This window comes from Thamnophis sirtalis, unplaced genomic scaffold, assembly GCF_051295495.1.
Source record: "Thamnophis sirtalis isolate CommonGarterSnake01/CBP01778 unplaced genomic scaffold, rThaSir2_p1.2 scaffold_15, whole genome shotgun sequence".
Lineage (NCBI taxonomy): Eukaryota > Metazoa > Chordata > Lepidosauria > Squamata > Natricidae > Thamnophis > Thamnophis sirtalis.
The window spans coordinates 42703530-42719298 of record NW_028261395.1 but is presented as its reverse complement, the minus strand read 5'-3'; the positions used below and the strand labels follow the sequence as shown (position 1 = coordinate 42719298).

Here is a 15769-nt window from a genome sequence, read left to right as displayed (position 1 = left end):
GGTAATTTAAAAAAATGCTTTAAAAAGTTTTTAAAAAGTTCCGATGATGAGCTGTGTGACAATCTGCTGTGCGTGTAATTGGAGCTTAAAAAAAAAACTTTTTGAAGTATTTTTTAAACTACCTATTCAACCAAACCGGTAGCGTTTTTACTACCGCTTCGTTCGAACCGGCCCGAACCGGAAGCATTTTTACTACCGATTTGTTCGAACCGGCACGAACCGGTCGCATTTTTACTACCGGTTTGTGTGAACCGGTCCCAACCAGTCGCATTTCACCACTGGTGTGAAAAAACAACATCTACAGCGCCTTTGGGAAAGCAAATGAGGTCAGGGGCATCCAGTTGGGAGAACGGGTAAAAAAAAAACATTGCAATCTCCCTGTTGATTTTAAAAAGCTCATTAAGACTGCAAAAATGAGCAAATGCAGCAATTTATTGTTGTTAATTCCTTGATTTGATGAGATGCTCGCAGATTTGTCCTAGTTCTGTATTCATATGATGTGGGCCCCCGTGTTTTTTTTTCATGTGCTTTAATTACCGTGATGTATATTCATTTCCTTTCTTCCTGCATAATAGCAGCTGAGTTACTGCTAGTTTTTTTCCCCCTTCCGCTTTTGGTTCTTAAAGAGAGCAATTCAGGTAGACCTCAACTTACAACCACATTCTGAAATTACTCACACAGCGATTTGGTCTTCCGGGGCCCCTCCGACAAAGAGATCCGTGTCGAGGTTCAGCCCATCAGTTCCACTTGGGCTCTCGCCGTGCACGTGGGGCTCCCCGTCTACCGACAGCACGCCGTTTCTCCGGTTGCGGTTGACCACCAGCGCATGCCAATGGCCGGGCTCAACAGGGACCTTGCTGGTGATCACGCCTGTCCCGGAGCCCGTGTTGAACCTGAGAGAGATTGTCACAAGTTTTGACGGATAGTTACAGGACGGTCTCTCACCCTGCTGTCTAGTTCAGTGGCCCCCCAAGCTTTTGGGCATCAGGCACTGGTTTGGTTTTGACCCAGCTCCCCAAACACGACACCCCCTCTGAAGTGAACTCCAAGCTTCCTTTATTAGGAGTGCCGGCAGCCTTGGCAAAAGGTTTCTCTCTCGCCGCAAGCTAACAAATTTGTCCGACAGAGAGATGATGTCTGCCACATCTATTCATCTCTGCCCCCTGCCTTTGATCCACAGAGATAGGGGTGGGGCTTTGCTAGCAGTGGTGACTCTTCCGTCCCAAGGACCGGCCCATAGATTTCCACTGCTTTCCTCTCCTTTGCCTTCTGTGCATCCACAGAGCTAGGGTGGGGCTTAGCTTAGCAGCGTTAGCTCTTCCATCCCAAGGACCGGCCCATAGATTTCCACTGCTCTCCTCTCCTCTGCTTTCTGTGCATCTGTGCGTCAGGCATTAGACCCAGCTGTTCCTTCTCTTCCTCATCAACCATCTCCAGACTGTTGACTATCCATCTGAGGGCTGACCGACGGCCCAGGCTCCGCCTCTGTCTCTCTCTGCCAGTTCCATTCCCTCTTCCCCCTCGGAGCTCTCAGGCTGCCTCGATGCTGATCCTGACTCCCATGCCTCCTCCTCCCCTGATTTGGCTGCTGGAGGGGCCAGCGGCCTGATCCAGCTTCAACGAATGCCTTTCCAGCCTTACCCCTCAAGGACTCCGCAATCTGGTCAGGCCACCCCTTACCTGAGCTCCACGAATCCGTTCACCAGCGCCAGGGAGATGAAGTCCTTCCCGCGGTTCTGTCCGTTGTAGAGGAGCAGCCCGCTCAGCTCGGAGGTCCGGAATTCCATGGCAATGCGCACGGTGTGGTAGGCCTTCATCATTTTGAACGCCAGGTAGGACTTCCCGCCGAAGCTGGGGATGAAGTATCGGATGGCTGCGATGGACAGAGAATACACGCAGAAAGGTGTGCGTTAGGATCAAGGAGAGTAACAGATTGACAGAGTTGGAAGGGACCTTGCAAGTCATCTAGTCCAACCCCCTGCCCAAGCAGGAGGCCCTACATTTGCCTCAACCTAGGATCGAACTCAGAACCTCCTGATTGTGGGGCAAGAAAGCCAGGAGACTGCAGGGAAGGAGAGGGGAATTTCACCAGGGAGCCTGCATTGTTCCTCATTCAAGGAAAAGCTTTTAGTCCACAGGGATAAAAGCATCTCTTCTTAAAAAAAAAAAAAAAACTCTCACTATGTGCTTTACATCTCATCTGTTCCTTGAGCGTGTTGCAGGACAAAAAAGGCCCTTTCTTTACAAAAACGTAGGTGTAATAATGCATTTACCCATTCCCCACCACCCACTTTGGCTCCGAATGCGCCATTCATCCGAAAAGCAGGGATGCACTCGGAGCCTTCTCAATAGCATCCCCCCCCCTCCTGCGAGATCACTTGGCTGTATCATGCTGTCTCTTTGTTCTGGGGCTGCCTGGCGCTTAGAGCCATTTGGGGAGGGAGGCAGAAACATCAGCCATAAATAAATCCAAGGAAACACGCAAGGTGAGATACCAGAGCTCAGCAGCAGAAACGGGGTACTTCTCCCCAGTTTGAGAACATAGAATAACAGGGCTGGAAAGGGACCTTGGAGGTCTTCCAGTCCAACCTCCTGCTTAGATACGAGACCCTGTACCATTCTGGACAAATGGCTGTATATTCTCTTCTTAAAAACCTCCAGTGATGGTGTTGTGACCCAGCTCCTCAAACACAACAACCTCTCTGAAATGAACTCAAAAGATTCCTTTATTAGGAATGCCGGCAGTGCGGCTGGCCGGAAGACGAACAGTTGTCTGTTCACATCTATTCATCTCCCTCCGCTGCCTGTTGTGATCTGCCGGAGGCCTGTGGAGCTGGCAGCAGAGTCAGACAGTGAGGAGGTTGGGGAGGAACATGGGTCAGTGCTGGAGGCTGGGGAAGGCTCAGACGAGGGCTCTGCGTCGGAGGCAGAGAGGGGGCAAAGGCCGTCTGGGAATTATGTGCTGCCACCGGAGCCTCCAGAGTCAGACATCTGCGAGGCAGAGGAACAGGAGGAACCTGCTCCCAGTGTGCGCATGCGCAGAGCTGCCAGAAAGCAAGAACAGTTAAGACAGAAGGAACGACTCGGGAGTAAGGCTTGGAGATGATTGGCCCCTCCCATAAGACACAAAGGAGGAGCAAAGGCACGTCAGCCTTTGCAGGAAGCAATTTTGTTTGTTCTGGTTGGTTTAAAATCTGAAGCTCCGTTTTGACTCTGTGCTCTGTGTGGCCTTACCAAGCTAATTGGCAATTAGGTCTTTGGCAGCATTTCAAGGGAGAAAAAGGTGGGCGCTTATCAGCCTTATCCCGAAAGACTGTGGCAGACTTCTGTTGGGACTCTTTACACATGATTTGTGACTCATTACGGGCTGTGAATGAACACAATTCACAGCCGTTGAAATAAAAAGAGGTTTTGGGGGACTAAGCGTGTGCTTTTTACTGTCTCAGGAAGCCTAGGGCAGAACACTGGCTTTTACCCCCCCCCCCAAAACTAGGGTGGGGCTTTGCTAGCAATGGTGGCTCTTCCTTCCCAAGGACCAGCCGATAGATTTCCACTGTTCTCCTCTCCTCTGCCTTCTGTGCGTCCACAGAGCTAGGGTGGGGCTTTGCTAGCAGTGGTGGCTCTTCCGTTCCAAGAACCGGCCCATAGATTTCCACTGCTCTCCTCTCCTCTGCTTTCTGTGCATATGCACGTCAGGCACTGGACCCAGCTGTTCCTCCTCTTCCTCATCAGCCACCTCCAGACCTGGGGGCTGTTGACTCTCCATCTGAGAGTTGACGGACGGCCCAGGCTCCGCCTCTGTCTTTCTCTCTCTGCCAGCTCCATTCCCTCTTCCCCCTCGGAGCTCTCAGGTTGCTTTGATGATAACCCTGACTCCCACGTCTCCTCCTCCTCCTCCTCCTCCTCCTCCTCCTCCTCCTCCTCCTCTTCCAATTCAGCTGCTGGAGGGGCCAGAGGCCGACAGCCCACAACAGATGGAGAACCCACAACCAGCCACTTTGTTCATGAATTGTTCTCACCGTCTGGAAATTTCATCCTTGAACTTACATTTCTCACAAACCGCTCCTCCTCTTCCGGCAGGGCAGCTGCAAGCGAAGTCCCGGCCGTCGTCCTCGCAGGTGCCACCATGCAAGCAGGGGTGAGAGTCACAGGGCCGCGGGGGCTTCTTGGTTGTGGGTACAGGGCGCGTGGGTTTCTTCCGGTCCGTGGAGGCTGGAAGGGTGGTGCTGGGCTTTCTGGTGGTGGCTCCCCCGGAGGATTTCCCGTTCAGCCGTCCTGGATTCAGGTTCCGGGGAGTCGTGGCGTTGGGGAACCTCTGGGAGCTGGCAGCCGTGGGAGCCATCGTGGTGGCGATCGTGGTCGTGGTGGTCGTGGTGAAGAGCTGGGGGATCCAGTCTAGAACGAGAACAAGAGGAAGCGGGGAGGGTTGGAATGAAATGGTGGAACTCGCCGCCACAAGACAACATGTCTTAAGTGGGAAGAGGTATTATATATACAGTATAATATCATATAACATGGGCAGGGGTGACATCCAGCAGGTTCTGACAGGTTCTGGAGAACCGGTCGCAGAAATTTTGAGTAGTTAGGAGAACTGGCAAATGCCACCTCTGGCTGGCCCCAGAGTGGGGTGGGAATGGAGATTTTGCAGTATCCTTCCCCTGGAGTGGAGAGGGAATGGGGATTTAGCAGTATCCTTCCCCTGGAGTGGAGAGGGAATGGGGATTTTGCAGTATCCTTCCCCTGGAGTGGAGAGGGAATGGGGATTTTGCAGTATCCTTTCCCTAGAGTGGGATGGAAATGGGGATTTTACAGTATCCTTGCCCTGGAGTGGGATGGAGATTTTACAGTATCCTTCCCCTGGAGTGGAGAGGGAATGGGGATTTTGCAGTATCCTTCCCCTGGAGTGGAGAGGGAATGGGGATTTTGCAGTATCCTTTCCCTAGAGTGGGATGGAAATGGGGATTTTACAGTATCCTTCCCCTGGAGTGGAGAAGGAACGGGGATTTTGCAGTATCCTTTCCCTAGAGTGGGATGGGAATGGGGATTTTACAGTATCCTTCCCCTGGAGTGGAGAAGGAATGGTGATTTTGCAGTATCCTTTCCCTAGAGTGGGATGGGAATGGGGATTTTACAGTATCCTTCCCCTGGAGTGGAGAAGGAACGGGGATTTTGCAGTATCCTTCCCCTGGAGTGCGGAGGGAATGGGGATTTTACAGTATCCTTCCCCTGGAGTGGAGAGGGAATGGGGATTTTGCAGTATCCTTTCCCTAGAGTAGGATGGAAATGGGGATTTTACAGTATCCTTCCCCTGGAGTGGAGAAGGAACGGGGATTTTGCAGTATCCTTTCCCTAGAGTGGGATGGGAATGGGGATTTTACAGTATCCTTCCCCTGGAGTGGAGAAGGAACGGGGATTTTGCAGTATCCTTTCCCTAGAGTGGGATGGGGATTTTGCAGTATCCTTCCCCTGGAGTGTGGTGGAAAGAAAAAGAGAAGGAAGGAAGGAGATGGAAATAGGAACAGAGGGAAGGTCTGAAGGAGGAATGGAGCGAAAGGAAGGAAGGAGAAAGATGGGAATGGGGAGGAAGGAAAGAAGGGGAAGGGAGGGAGGGATTTGGGAAGGAAGGGAAAAACGGGGAAAGGAGGAAGAAAGGGGTGAGAGGGAGGGAGGAAGGAGCGAGATGGGAATGGGGAGAAAGGAAGAAAGGGGAAGGGAGGAAGAAAGGAAGGGATTAAAATGGGGAAGGAGGGAGGAAGAGAGTTGGGGAGGAAGGGAGGGGAAAGGAGGAAGGAAGGACAGGAAGGAAGGGAAGGGAGGAAGGAAGGAGAGAGGGATGCAGGCATAGAGGGGCAGAGGGGAGGTCAAAAGGATGATTGGAGCAAAAGGAAGGAAGGAGAAAGAGGAAAAAAAGGGAAAGGAGGAAAGAAACGAAGGTACCAAAGTCCATGAACTTGATATTCTCTTGCTGAGGTCTCTTCACCAAGATGGTTTTCTTCTTTGAGCTTTTGATCTGCTTCAAAAGCGCCCGCTGGATGTCGGCAGCCGTGTACGAAGTCGCTGTAAACATCAAGGAAAAAAAAACAGAGAGAGGGGAGGCATCCTCCACCTTGAAGCCAGCAAACAACACACACACACACACACACACACACACACACACACACACACACACACACAGAGCTCTCCCCAACCGTGCTCAGCTTCCCTTCCCTTTCGTTCCGCTAAGCAAAGGACACGCCTTAAAAGGGGTTTCAAAATGAAAAGCAAAAGACTGGGGTTTTTTGGGGGGGGGGTGTTTGTGTGCCTGCTGGCTGGTGGAGGCTTTGAACTAAGAACAGGTCCTTTGGCTCGAAAGGAAAGGAAGGGTGGAAAATAAATCAATAAAGGGATTGTCCCGCATTATAAAAAAAGCAGAAAATTGGGGAGGAGATTCCGTTGGCAAATTCCAGCAAACCCCTAATCTCCACCTGGCTTGAATCCTTCAGCTTTAAAAATGGAGAGAATGGTAGCAAGAATTGCAATAAGGTAAAGGTTCCCCTCGTACGTATGTGCTAGTCGTTCCCAACTCTAGGGGGCGGTGCTCATCTCCCTTTCAAAGCCGAAGAGCCGGCGCTGTCCGAAGACGTCTCCGTGGTCATGTGGCCGGCATGACTCAACGCCCGAAGGCGCACAAAACGCTGTTTCCCTTCCCACCAAAGGTGGTTCCCATTTTTCTACTTGCATTTTTTATGTGCTTTCGAATTGCTCGGGTGGCAGAAGCTGGGGACAACACACGGGAGCTCCCTCCATTACGGGGCGCTAGGGATTCAAACCACCAAACTGCTGATGAGCTCAATGTCTTAGCTGCTGAGCCACCTCTTGTCCCCTGGCAATAGGACAATATAAATTCTTAGCCATTCAATTTCCATTATCCTTGGCCCCTGGCCAGCCAGGTGAGAAAAGATGGGAGTTTTGAGTTCACAGACCCAGGCCTGAGTGGTATTGAAGTAAAAGAATGGCACAAAGACTAGGAAAGAAAGCTCTCTGCTCCCTTTTCAACCCGGTCCACCTTGCAAGGTTGTTGCGGCAGGGGAAAACGGGAGGAGGGTTTAGACGGTGCTGGCTCAGGGATTCTGGGAGTTGAAGTCCATAGATCGTAAAGGGGCTGTAGATGCCTGTTCTGACCGAGGCTTCCTGAGAGCAGGAAGCAAACTTCTTGTCCCGACAAAAAACCCTTTTATTAATTGACTGTGAATTCTGCTCCTTCACATCCAGCAAAGTCTTTCAAAGGAGGATTTACAGTCACAGACCTTATCTGGCTTGGAGAGCTGCCAGGCCGATCTCTGCAGAACTTGGCAAGGAATCTTGGAGAGTCCCAAACTAATGAAGCGAACTAATTGTCTCCTGCAAACTCCACTCCCCTGTCGCTCCTCTTTTATTCCCTCTGGGAGGGGCCATTCACCATCCACCTTACTCCTAAGTCGACCCCTGTTCTTTAGCTGTTCCCTTCGTCTGGCAACTCACACTGGGAACAGGCTCCAGCTGTTCTTCTGCCTCACTGATGTCTGACTCTGAAGGCAGCTGATAACTGTCAGACGTCCGTGGCCCCCTCTCTGCCTCCGACACAGAGCCTTCCCCAGACTCCAGGACTGGCCCATCTTCCTCCCCAACCTCCTCACTGTCTGAATCTACTGCCAGCTCTGCTGGCAGCTGGCAGGTCACAACAATGCCCACCATTCAGGGCCCATCATTCAATGATTGAATTCAAACCAACCGATACAGATCAATCCTAGTCTAACTAAGACATGCGCCTGCCTCAGCTCTCTGGGGGAACCAGGTGTAGACTCACCTGGGTCAAAATGAGACTCCACAATGACCCTGACAGCGCTGCTTTGGCCCAGGTGTCGCACCTGGACACTCCTGAAATCCCTCTTGACCTCCGAGTTGCGGAAAAGCTCATCCAGCTGCCAGAAAAAGGAAAAGGAAACAACGACGACAACAAATTTAGGGAAGAGCAATGTTCCAGTATCTCAGGGGCTGCCCCAAAGAAGAGGGAGTCAAGCTATTCCACAAAGCACCTCAGGGCAGAAGAAGAAGCAACGGGTGGAAACTAATCAAGGAGAGAAGCAACTTAGAACTAAGGAGAAATTCTCTGGCAGTGAGGATAATTAACCAGTGGAACAGAAGTTGCCTCCAGAAGTTGTGAATGCACCAACACTGGAAGTCTTTAAGAAGATGCTGGATAACCCTTTGTCTGAAGTGGTGGAGAGTTTCCTGCCTAAGCAGGGGGTTGGACTAGAAGACCTCCAAGGCCCCTTCCAACTCTGTTATTCTATTCTATTCTATTCTATATTCCCTATTCTATATTTTCTATTCTATATTCCCTATTCTATTCTATTCCATTCCATCTTATTCTATTCCATATTCCTGATTCTATATTCCCTATTCTATATTCTCGATTCTATATTTCCTATTCTATATTCCCTATTCTATTCTATTCTATTCTATTCTATTCTATTCTATACATTGCCTATTCTATATTCCCTATTCTATATTCCCTATTCTATATTCCCGATTCTATATTTCCTATTCTATATTCCCTATTCCTTATTCCCTATTCTATTCTATTCTATATTCCCTATTCTATATTCCCTATTCTATTCTATTCCCATTCCATTTTATTCTATTCTATATTCCCGATTCTATATTTCCTATTCTATATTCCCTATTCTATTCTATTCCATTCCATTCCATTCCATTCCATTCCATATTCCATATTCCATATTCCATATTCCATATTCCATTCTATTCTATTCTATAGAGCCGAGGTGGCACAGAAGTTAGAGTGCAGTACTGCAGGCTCCTTCTGCTGCCTGCCGGCTGCCTGCAATTTGGCAGATTGAATCTCACCAAGGCTCCAGGTTGATTCAGCCTTCCGTCCTTCCGAGCTGGATAAAATGAGGACCCAGATTGTTGGAGGAAAGAGGCTGACTCTGTAAACCGCTTAGAGAGGGCTGTAAAAGCCCTGTAAAGCGGTATATAAGTGTTCTTTCTTCCTTTCTTCCTTTCTTCCTTCCTTCCTTCCTTCCTTCCTTCCTTCCTTCCTTCCTTCCTTCCCTCCCTCCCTCCTAGTGGTTAGAATGCAGTACTGCAGGCTAACTCTGCCCACTGCCAGGAGTTCGATCCTGTGTAGCTCAAGGTTGACTCAGCCTCCCATCCTTCCGAGGTGGGTAAAATGAGGAGCCAGATTGTTGGGGGCAAGAGGCTGACTCTCTAAACCGCTTAGAGAAGGCTGTAAAAGCACTGCGAAGCGGTATATAAGTCTAAGGGCTATTGCTAGTCTACTTTATTACCCAATTCCATTGCATGTAAGTACAATGACAATAAAGATTATACTTTATACTTTATGCTGCGTTCTCTTCTGTTCTCCTGCAAAAGAGCTGGGTTTTTAATCAGGCGTACCCACAGGGGACAACTTCCCCCACGTGCTAGTGGGGAAAAGCCCACACGGCCTCGGGTTATTTTCTTTCTTTCTGTGCTCGCTTACCACACTTTCAATGCTCCGGGCCGTCTCCCCAAACAGCTCGGATTTCGGATCGGCCATTTCCGGGGTGTAAAACAGTTCTTGGCCTTCCACCTCTTCCAAAATCAGGACCCCCTGGAAGACTTTGGTGGCTGCAGGGAAGAGACAAATCCAGGAAGGAAACAGTCGGGTTAAACGGGAGCAGGCGAAGCGACCCAAGGAATCACGGTTTGAGAGATCAAGTGTTTGACACCCGAACCGTTAAAAAGAGTGTTCAGTCCCTTGGCAGAGAGGGAGAAGCGGCAAGATAGCGGCAGATGAGCGGCGCTGGCGGGGTTGAGGGTTAGTCTGAATGGATCAGAAGGTGGCTTATGGGGAGGGTTAGTACTTTGAAGCGGGGGGCCAGACCCGGGTAACAGAAAGCCCAGGTGGTGAGCACTGGCCAGAGTTTACCATACAAGTTCCTCCAAGTTGCAGCCTGGGTGGGGGCCTTCCTGGAGTGGCTGGGTAACGAGAGAAAGAAGGTTAGCTGGGGGCCAAGAGAGAGAGAGAGAGAGAGAGAAACACATAAAACTACTGGTGGGGGTGGGGGAAGAGGAAGGGGGGATTACTAGCATGCAGACATTGGAATGAAAGAGGGAGGAAGAAGGGAAGGAGGAATAAGGCAGAATAAGATAAAGGGAATAAGGGAAAGGGAAGAAAAGAGAAAGGGAAGGAGGAAAAGAGAAAGGGAAGGAGAAATAAGAGAAAAGGAAGAAAAGAGAAAGGGAAGGAGGAAAAGAAAAAGGGAAGGGGAAAAGTGAAAGGGGAATAAGAGAAAGGGAAGAAGAGAAAAGAGAAAGGGAAGGAGGAAAAGAGAAAGGGAAGGAGAAATAAGAGAAAAGGAAGAAAAGAGAAAGGGAAGGAGGAAAAGAAAAAGGGAAGGGGAAAAGTGAAAGGGAAGGATGAATAAGAGAAAGGGAAGAAGAGAAAAGAGAAAGGGAAGGAAGAAAAATGAAAAAGAAGGAGGAATAAGAGAAAGGGAAGAAAAGAAAAGAGAAAGGGAAGGAGAAAAAGAGAAAGGGAAGGAGGAAAAGTGAAAGGGAAGGAGGAATAAGCGAAAGGAAGAAAAGAGAAAGGGAAGGAGGAAAAGAGAAAGGGAAGGAGGAAAAGAGAAAGGGAAAGAGGACTAAGACAAAGGGAAGAAAAGAGAAAGGGAAGGAGAAAAAGAAAAAGGGAAGGAAGAATAAGGGAAAGGAAAGGAAAGGGGGAAAAGAGAAAGGGAAGGAGGAAAAGAGAAAGTCCCTCCATCTCCTCCCTTCCTTTTTTCCTTCCCTTCATCCTTCCCTCCTCCTTCATCTCCTTCCTTCCTTCATCTTTCCTCCCTTCCATTACTCAGCCCCTCCAACTCCTTCCTTCCCTTCCCCTTGCTCTGCCACTCATCTCACAAAGGTGCCCTTTTGCCTCTGCTGTAAGACAGGAAGTTGGCAACCTTCCTCCTGCTGTGTGAATACAGACGGATCTTCCTCTGAAAGGGAAGGAAATCTTTTCGCGGCCCACATTTTATGGATCAGTGGAGAGCTTAGTGGGCCAGGGAAGGTTGCAGGATCCTTAGCTGATCAATCTGAATTTTATCCCCCAGAATGAGACCGGGAGACTAAAGACAGAGAGACTCAAAGGAGAAAGCAGCTGGAGCAGAATTAAGAAAGAGGAGCTGTTATGTTTGCACCCTAAATTCAGATACACCCTCAATTCTAGCCTTTTCTGGGGGACTCTGGATACTTGAGTTGGGCTACCTTGCTGGACTATCACAGTAGGGAGGAAATGCTCTGATCTCTCTCTTAAAGCACCTGGAGCAAAGGTGAGGCCTGTAGAACAGATAATTATCAGAACTGCAAAAAAATAACAACAATGGCTGCCAACCTGCCTTCCATTGAGCACCTGTATACCCACGAGTCAAAAAGAGGGGCTGTGAAAATATCTACAAACCCCTCGCATCCTGGATGTAAATTGTTTCAATTCCTACCCTCAAAACGACGCTATAGGGCACTGCACACCAAGACAACTAGACACAAGGACAGTTTTTCTCCCCCCCAAATGCCATCACTCTGCTAAACAACTAATTCCCACAACACTGTCAAATAATTTACGAAGATCGTATTACTATTCTTCTTCTCTTCCTTCCGAGTATCTATCTCCTTTTCTACTTATGACTATAACCTTGTTGCTTGTATCTTTACAATTTATATTGTTTTATTTAGTTTCCTAGTATGATTTTGATTGCATAATTAAGTATCCTATACTATCATTAAGTGTTGCATCTTATGATTCTTGATGAATGTACTTTTTTTGTACACTGAGAGCCTTGTGTGTCTAATCATACTTGGCCAATAAAGAATCAATCTCCCTCCCTCCCTCCATCTATCTATCTATATCCATGCATGCATGCATGCATGCATGCATGCATGCATGCATGCATCCATCCACCAATCTACCTTATCTATCTCTGTATCCATCTATATATCATTTCTCTTATCTAATTATCTGTCTGTCTGTCTGTCTGTCTATCTATCTATCATCTATCTATCAAATATCTATCTATCTATCTATCTATCTATCTATCTATCTATCTATCTATCTATCTATATTTATCTATCCATCCATCCATCCATCCATCCATCCATCCATCCATCCATCTACCAACCTACCTACCTTATCTATCCCTGTATCCATCTGTATATCATTTCTCTTATCTAATTGTCTGTCTGTCTGTCTGTCTGTCTGTCTGTCTGTCTGTCTGTCTGTCTATCTATCTATCTATCTATCTATCTATCTATCTATCTATCTATCTATCTATCTATCTATATCTATCTATCCATTCAACCATCCATCCATTAATCCATATATATCATCCATCCATCCATCTACCAACCTACCTACCTACCTACGTTATCTATCTCTGTATCCATCTATATATCATTTCTCTTATCTATCTATCTATCTATCTATCTATCTATCTATCTATCTATCTATCTATCTATCTATCTATCTATCTATCTATCATCCTATCCTATCCTTTCTATCTATCTATAAAAATGTGTGTGTGTGTGTGTGTGTGTGTGTGTGTGTGTGTGTGTGTGTAAGTTCCTGCATAACTCTGGAACGCCTCGAGCAATTTCAACTAAACTTGCTACACAGATGACTTATTCTCTGGAAAGAAATACTGTGGGGGTAAAACCTCTTGGGGGGGGGGTGTTCTGTTAAGATACAGCCTGTTGTGCCTTTAAATGGCTTCTACTGTACTGCCGTAAAATGGCTTCTACTGTACAGCGCAGTGGAGTTGCTGTGGTAACGGCTTCACAGGACTCCGCGAGGGGGCTCCCTCTGGTAAGGGGGGAAAATCCAGCATTAGAAATTACGTTTGCTCCAGACGTTTCCCCCGGCAACGTCGGTTATCGGCTAGTAAAGGAATAAAGAATGAACAAAGAAACCGGTAACGCCTTGATCTGAAAGAAATCACGGCCCAATCAACTCGGCTCATTTGAAATGCCCTGGGGGGGGGTGATTTGAGTTTTGTCAAAGAGGCTCTGAGAATTGCAGCTGGGCAGGACGGACCTGAATTTTCATCATCACCTTCCCCTAAGCTGACGGCCCACAGAGGGACACGGCTTGGCTTACTTCTTGAGGCTACTTTTCCTAGAGTTTTGTTCCCAGGTGAAGCCGAGCATCCGCAAAAGAAAGGAAGTGGTTTACCTGGGCAATTACTTCCTTCGGCGTCAGCGGCCGGCGTCTTGCCATCCGAGCAGCATCCCAGAGGGCTGTTGTAACAGGTAGCTCTCTCAATCAGGTGGGGACTAGGGACCTTTGGGTCTTCAATTTCTTCCTCCCCTGTTCGGCCACAGAGAGAAGGTTACCATCCCAAGCCAGGCAGGTCTGAACTCTTGGATCTTTTTAAAATCCCCGCATTAAAATCACTGCTCAATCTCCCTGCCGTTTTTCAGCGACTATCGTAAGGGAGGATAAAACCACCTGTGCAAAGGATACCCCAATTGATGATTGGGGGGGGGAGATAAAAAACTGCCCCTTTTCTACAGTAGCCCTATGGACTGGTTGCCAACTGGTGGTCCGCGAGAAAATTTTGGTGGTCCGCCAAAAAATTATTTGTGTTTTTTATATTGCACTAAACCAGGGTTCCTCAAACTATGGCCTCTGGGCCGGACACGTGCAATGAATGTCTGTTTTGCTGCAGAGTCTCCCCCTTCGGGGGCTTTTTGTGCGGGTCGGAGGGGGGCAGAAATTCGAACTTGGGGTTTGCTTCACTCTCCTTTTTATGTGATGCAAATTAGCGTGGTTGTTGTTTGTTTGGCTACTTCTCCACTAATTTGCATCACATAAAAAGGCATTGAAAGGCCATGGTTCAGACAGATGAGCCCAATTCAAAGTGCACGGATGATGTCTCCTCGAATGGTGATGAAATGGTAGGGAAGTGCTCTGACGGACGATCCCAATTCAAAGCACACGGATCATGTCTCCTCGAATGGTGATGAAATGTTAGTCCAGTGCTTTGACAGACGAGCCCAATTCAAAGCACATGAACGACCTCTCCTTGAATTGTAATGAAAAGTTTCCTGCCAAATTGCCAAGCTCGGAGCTCAGACCAACAGCCCAATTTTGAGTTGTTCGGCAGCACTAATGGAGCGACCCCGGTGTCCCTTAAGGAAGGCCAGGCACCGACACACAGAGCTAAGGTGTGCAACATACCTGCAGAGCTGGTCCCGCTGCCTTCCTGATCTCCGCTGGTGCCAAATTCTGGATCTCCGCTGCCTTCCGCGCTGCCCGATTCAACGTAAGCCATCTGAGTGGTGGCAGGGACCATGGGGGCTGTCAGGAGGGGTCTAGCAGTGGTCTGGCGGATGCCTTGAGTCGTCCAGGGAAGAGTGGAGAGGATAGCAGGCTTGGTTATCCTTCGGGTGACTGGCTGGCTCTGGCGGGAAATGTAATCTTCTGAATGCCAGGGAGAGGAGGATGTCCTGGTTAGCTCGGGAGGTAAAGTCGTGATTTGGGGTGCCAGAGGGGGAACAGAGTCCAAAGGCCGTTGGGTTGCAGGCGGGGTAGGATGGCTGGCATGGGATTCTGAAAGAGAACCAAAATGAGGCAATTCAGCATAAGACACCAGAAAGAGAGAAACTTCTCAAGGCGTATCTTGCCTTGAAGGAGTAGCCAAGAAAACTAATGAATGGACCTCGTAATAAATCAATTCAACGTTCACACTTGAGGTCCAAATATTGCCATATTTTGACCCATGGTGCAAAGAACCGGCTCCTTTGAGAAGATTCCTACATTGAGAAATATAGAGGGAAAAGAGACGATAGGGATGACCAGCAGTCAGCAGGATGGACTCCGTTCCAATGCACCATGGGAGGACTTGAAGGACCACATTGGGGAGAGATCCTCTTTGGAAGAGGTCTAGCAGGTGTTCCCTAGAGTTGGCACTGATTTGATGGCCCATAATCAGCCAGTCAATCCATGCATCCATCCATTCCATGCATGCATCCCATCCCATCCCATCCCATCCCATCCATCCATCCCATTCCATTCATCCATCCAATCCCATTCCATCCATCCATCTATGTATCCATTCATCAAATCCCATCCCATCCATCCATTTATCCATCCAAACCCATTCCATCGATCCCATCCATGCATCAATTCCATTCATCCATCCCATCCCATCCCATCCCATCCATCTATCAGAGCCCATTCCATCGATCCCATCCATGCATCAATTCTATTCGTCCATCCCATTCCATTCCATCCATCCATTCCATCCCATTCTATCCATCCATCCATCCATCAGATCCCATTCCATTCATCCATTCATCCATTCATCAAATTCCATCCCATCCATCCATTTATACATCCCATTCCATCCATCCATCAAATCCCATCCCATCCATGCATCAATTCCATTCATCCATCCCATCCCATCCATCCATCCATCCCATTCTATCCATCCATCCATCCCACCCTAACGAATGAAACTTTGAGACCTAAATGCTCTTCCACAATCTTACAGCCACCTTGGGGAAATAAGCCATTCTCAGAAGACTGCAGCGGCTCACGTAAACAAATGTCTCACTTAGCAACGGAAACTTTGGGCTCAATTGTGGTCGTAAGTTGAGGACTAGCAATGGATGGAACCCAATCAAGGAGAGAAGCAACTAGGTTGTCCCTGGAACTAAGGGAGAAACTTCCTGACAGTGAGAACAATGAACCAGTGGAACAGAAGTT

At 48.4% G+C, this 15769-nt stretch overlaps 1 protein-coding gene across 1 annotated transcript in view; it reads right to left on the bottom strand.

Moving 5' to 3' along the window:
- AGRN (agrin) overlaps positions 1-15769 on the bottom strand; it is a gene marked incomplete in the record, with an annotated part of 268173 nt that overhangs the window by 31106 nt on the left and 221298 nt on the right. Inside the window, 8 exon segments of the mRNA XM_087702674.1 lie at positions 678-893; positions 1681-1873; positions 4048-4395; positions 5938-6057; positions 7826-7940; positions 9524-9651; positions 13232-13366; positions 14240-14611. Of these exon segments, the coding sequence (XP_087558800.1) occupies positions 678-893; positions 1681-1873; positions 4048-4395; positions 5938-6057; positions 7826-7940; positions 9524-9651; positions 13232-13366; positions 14240-14611 (1627 nt within the window).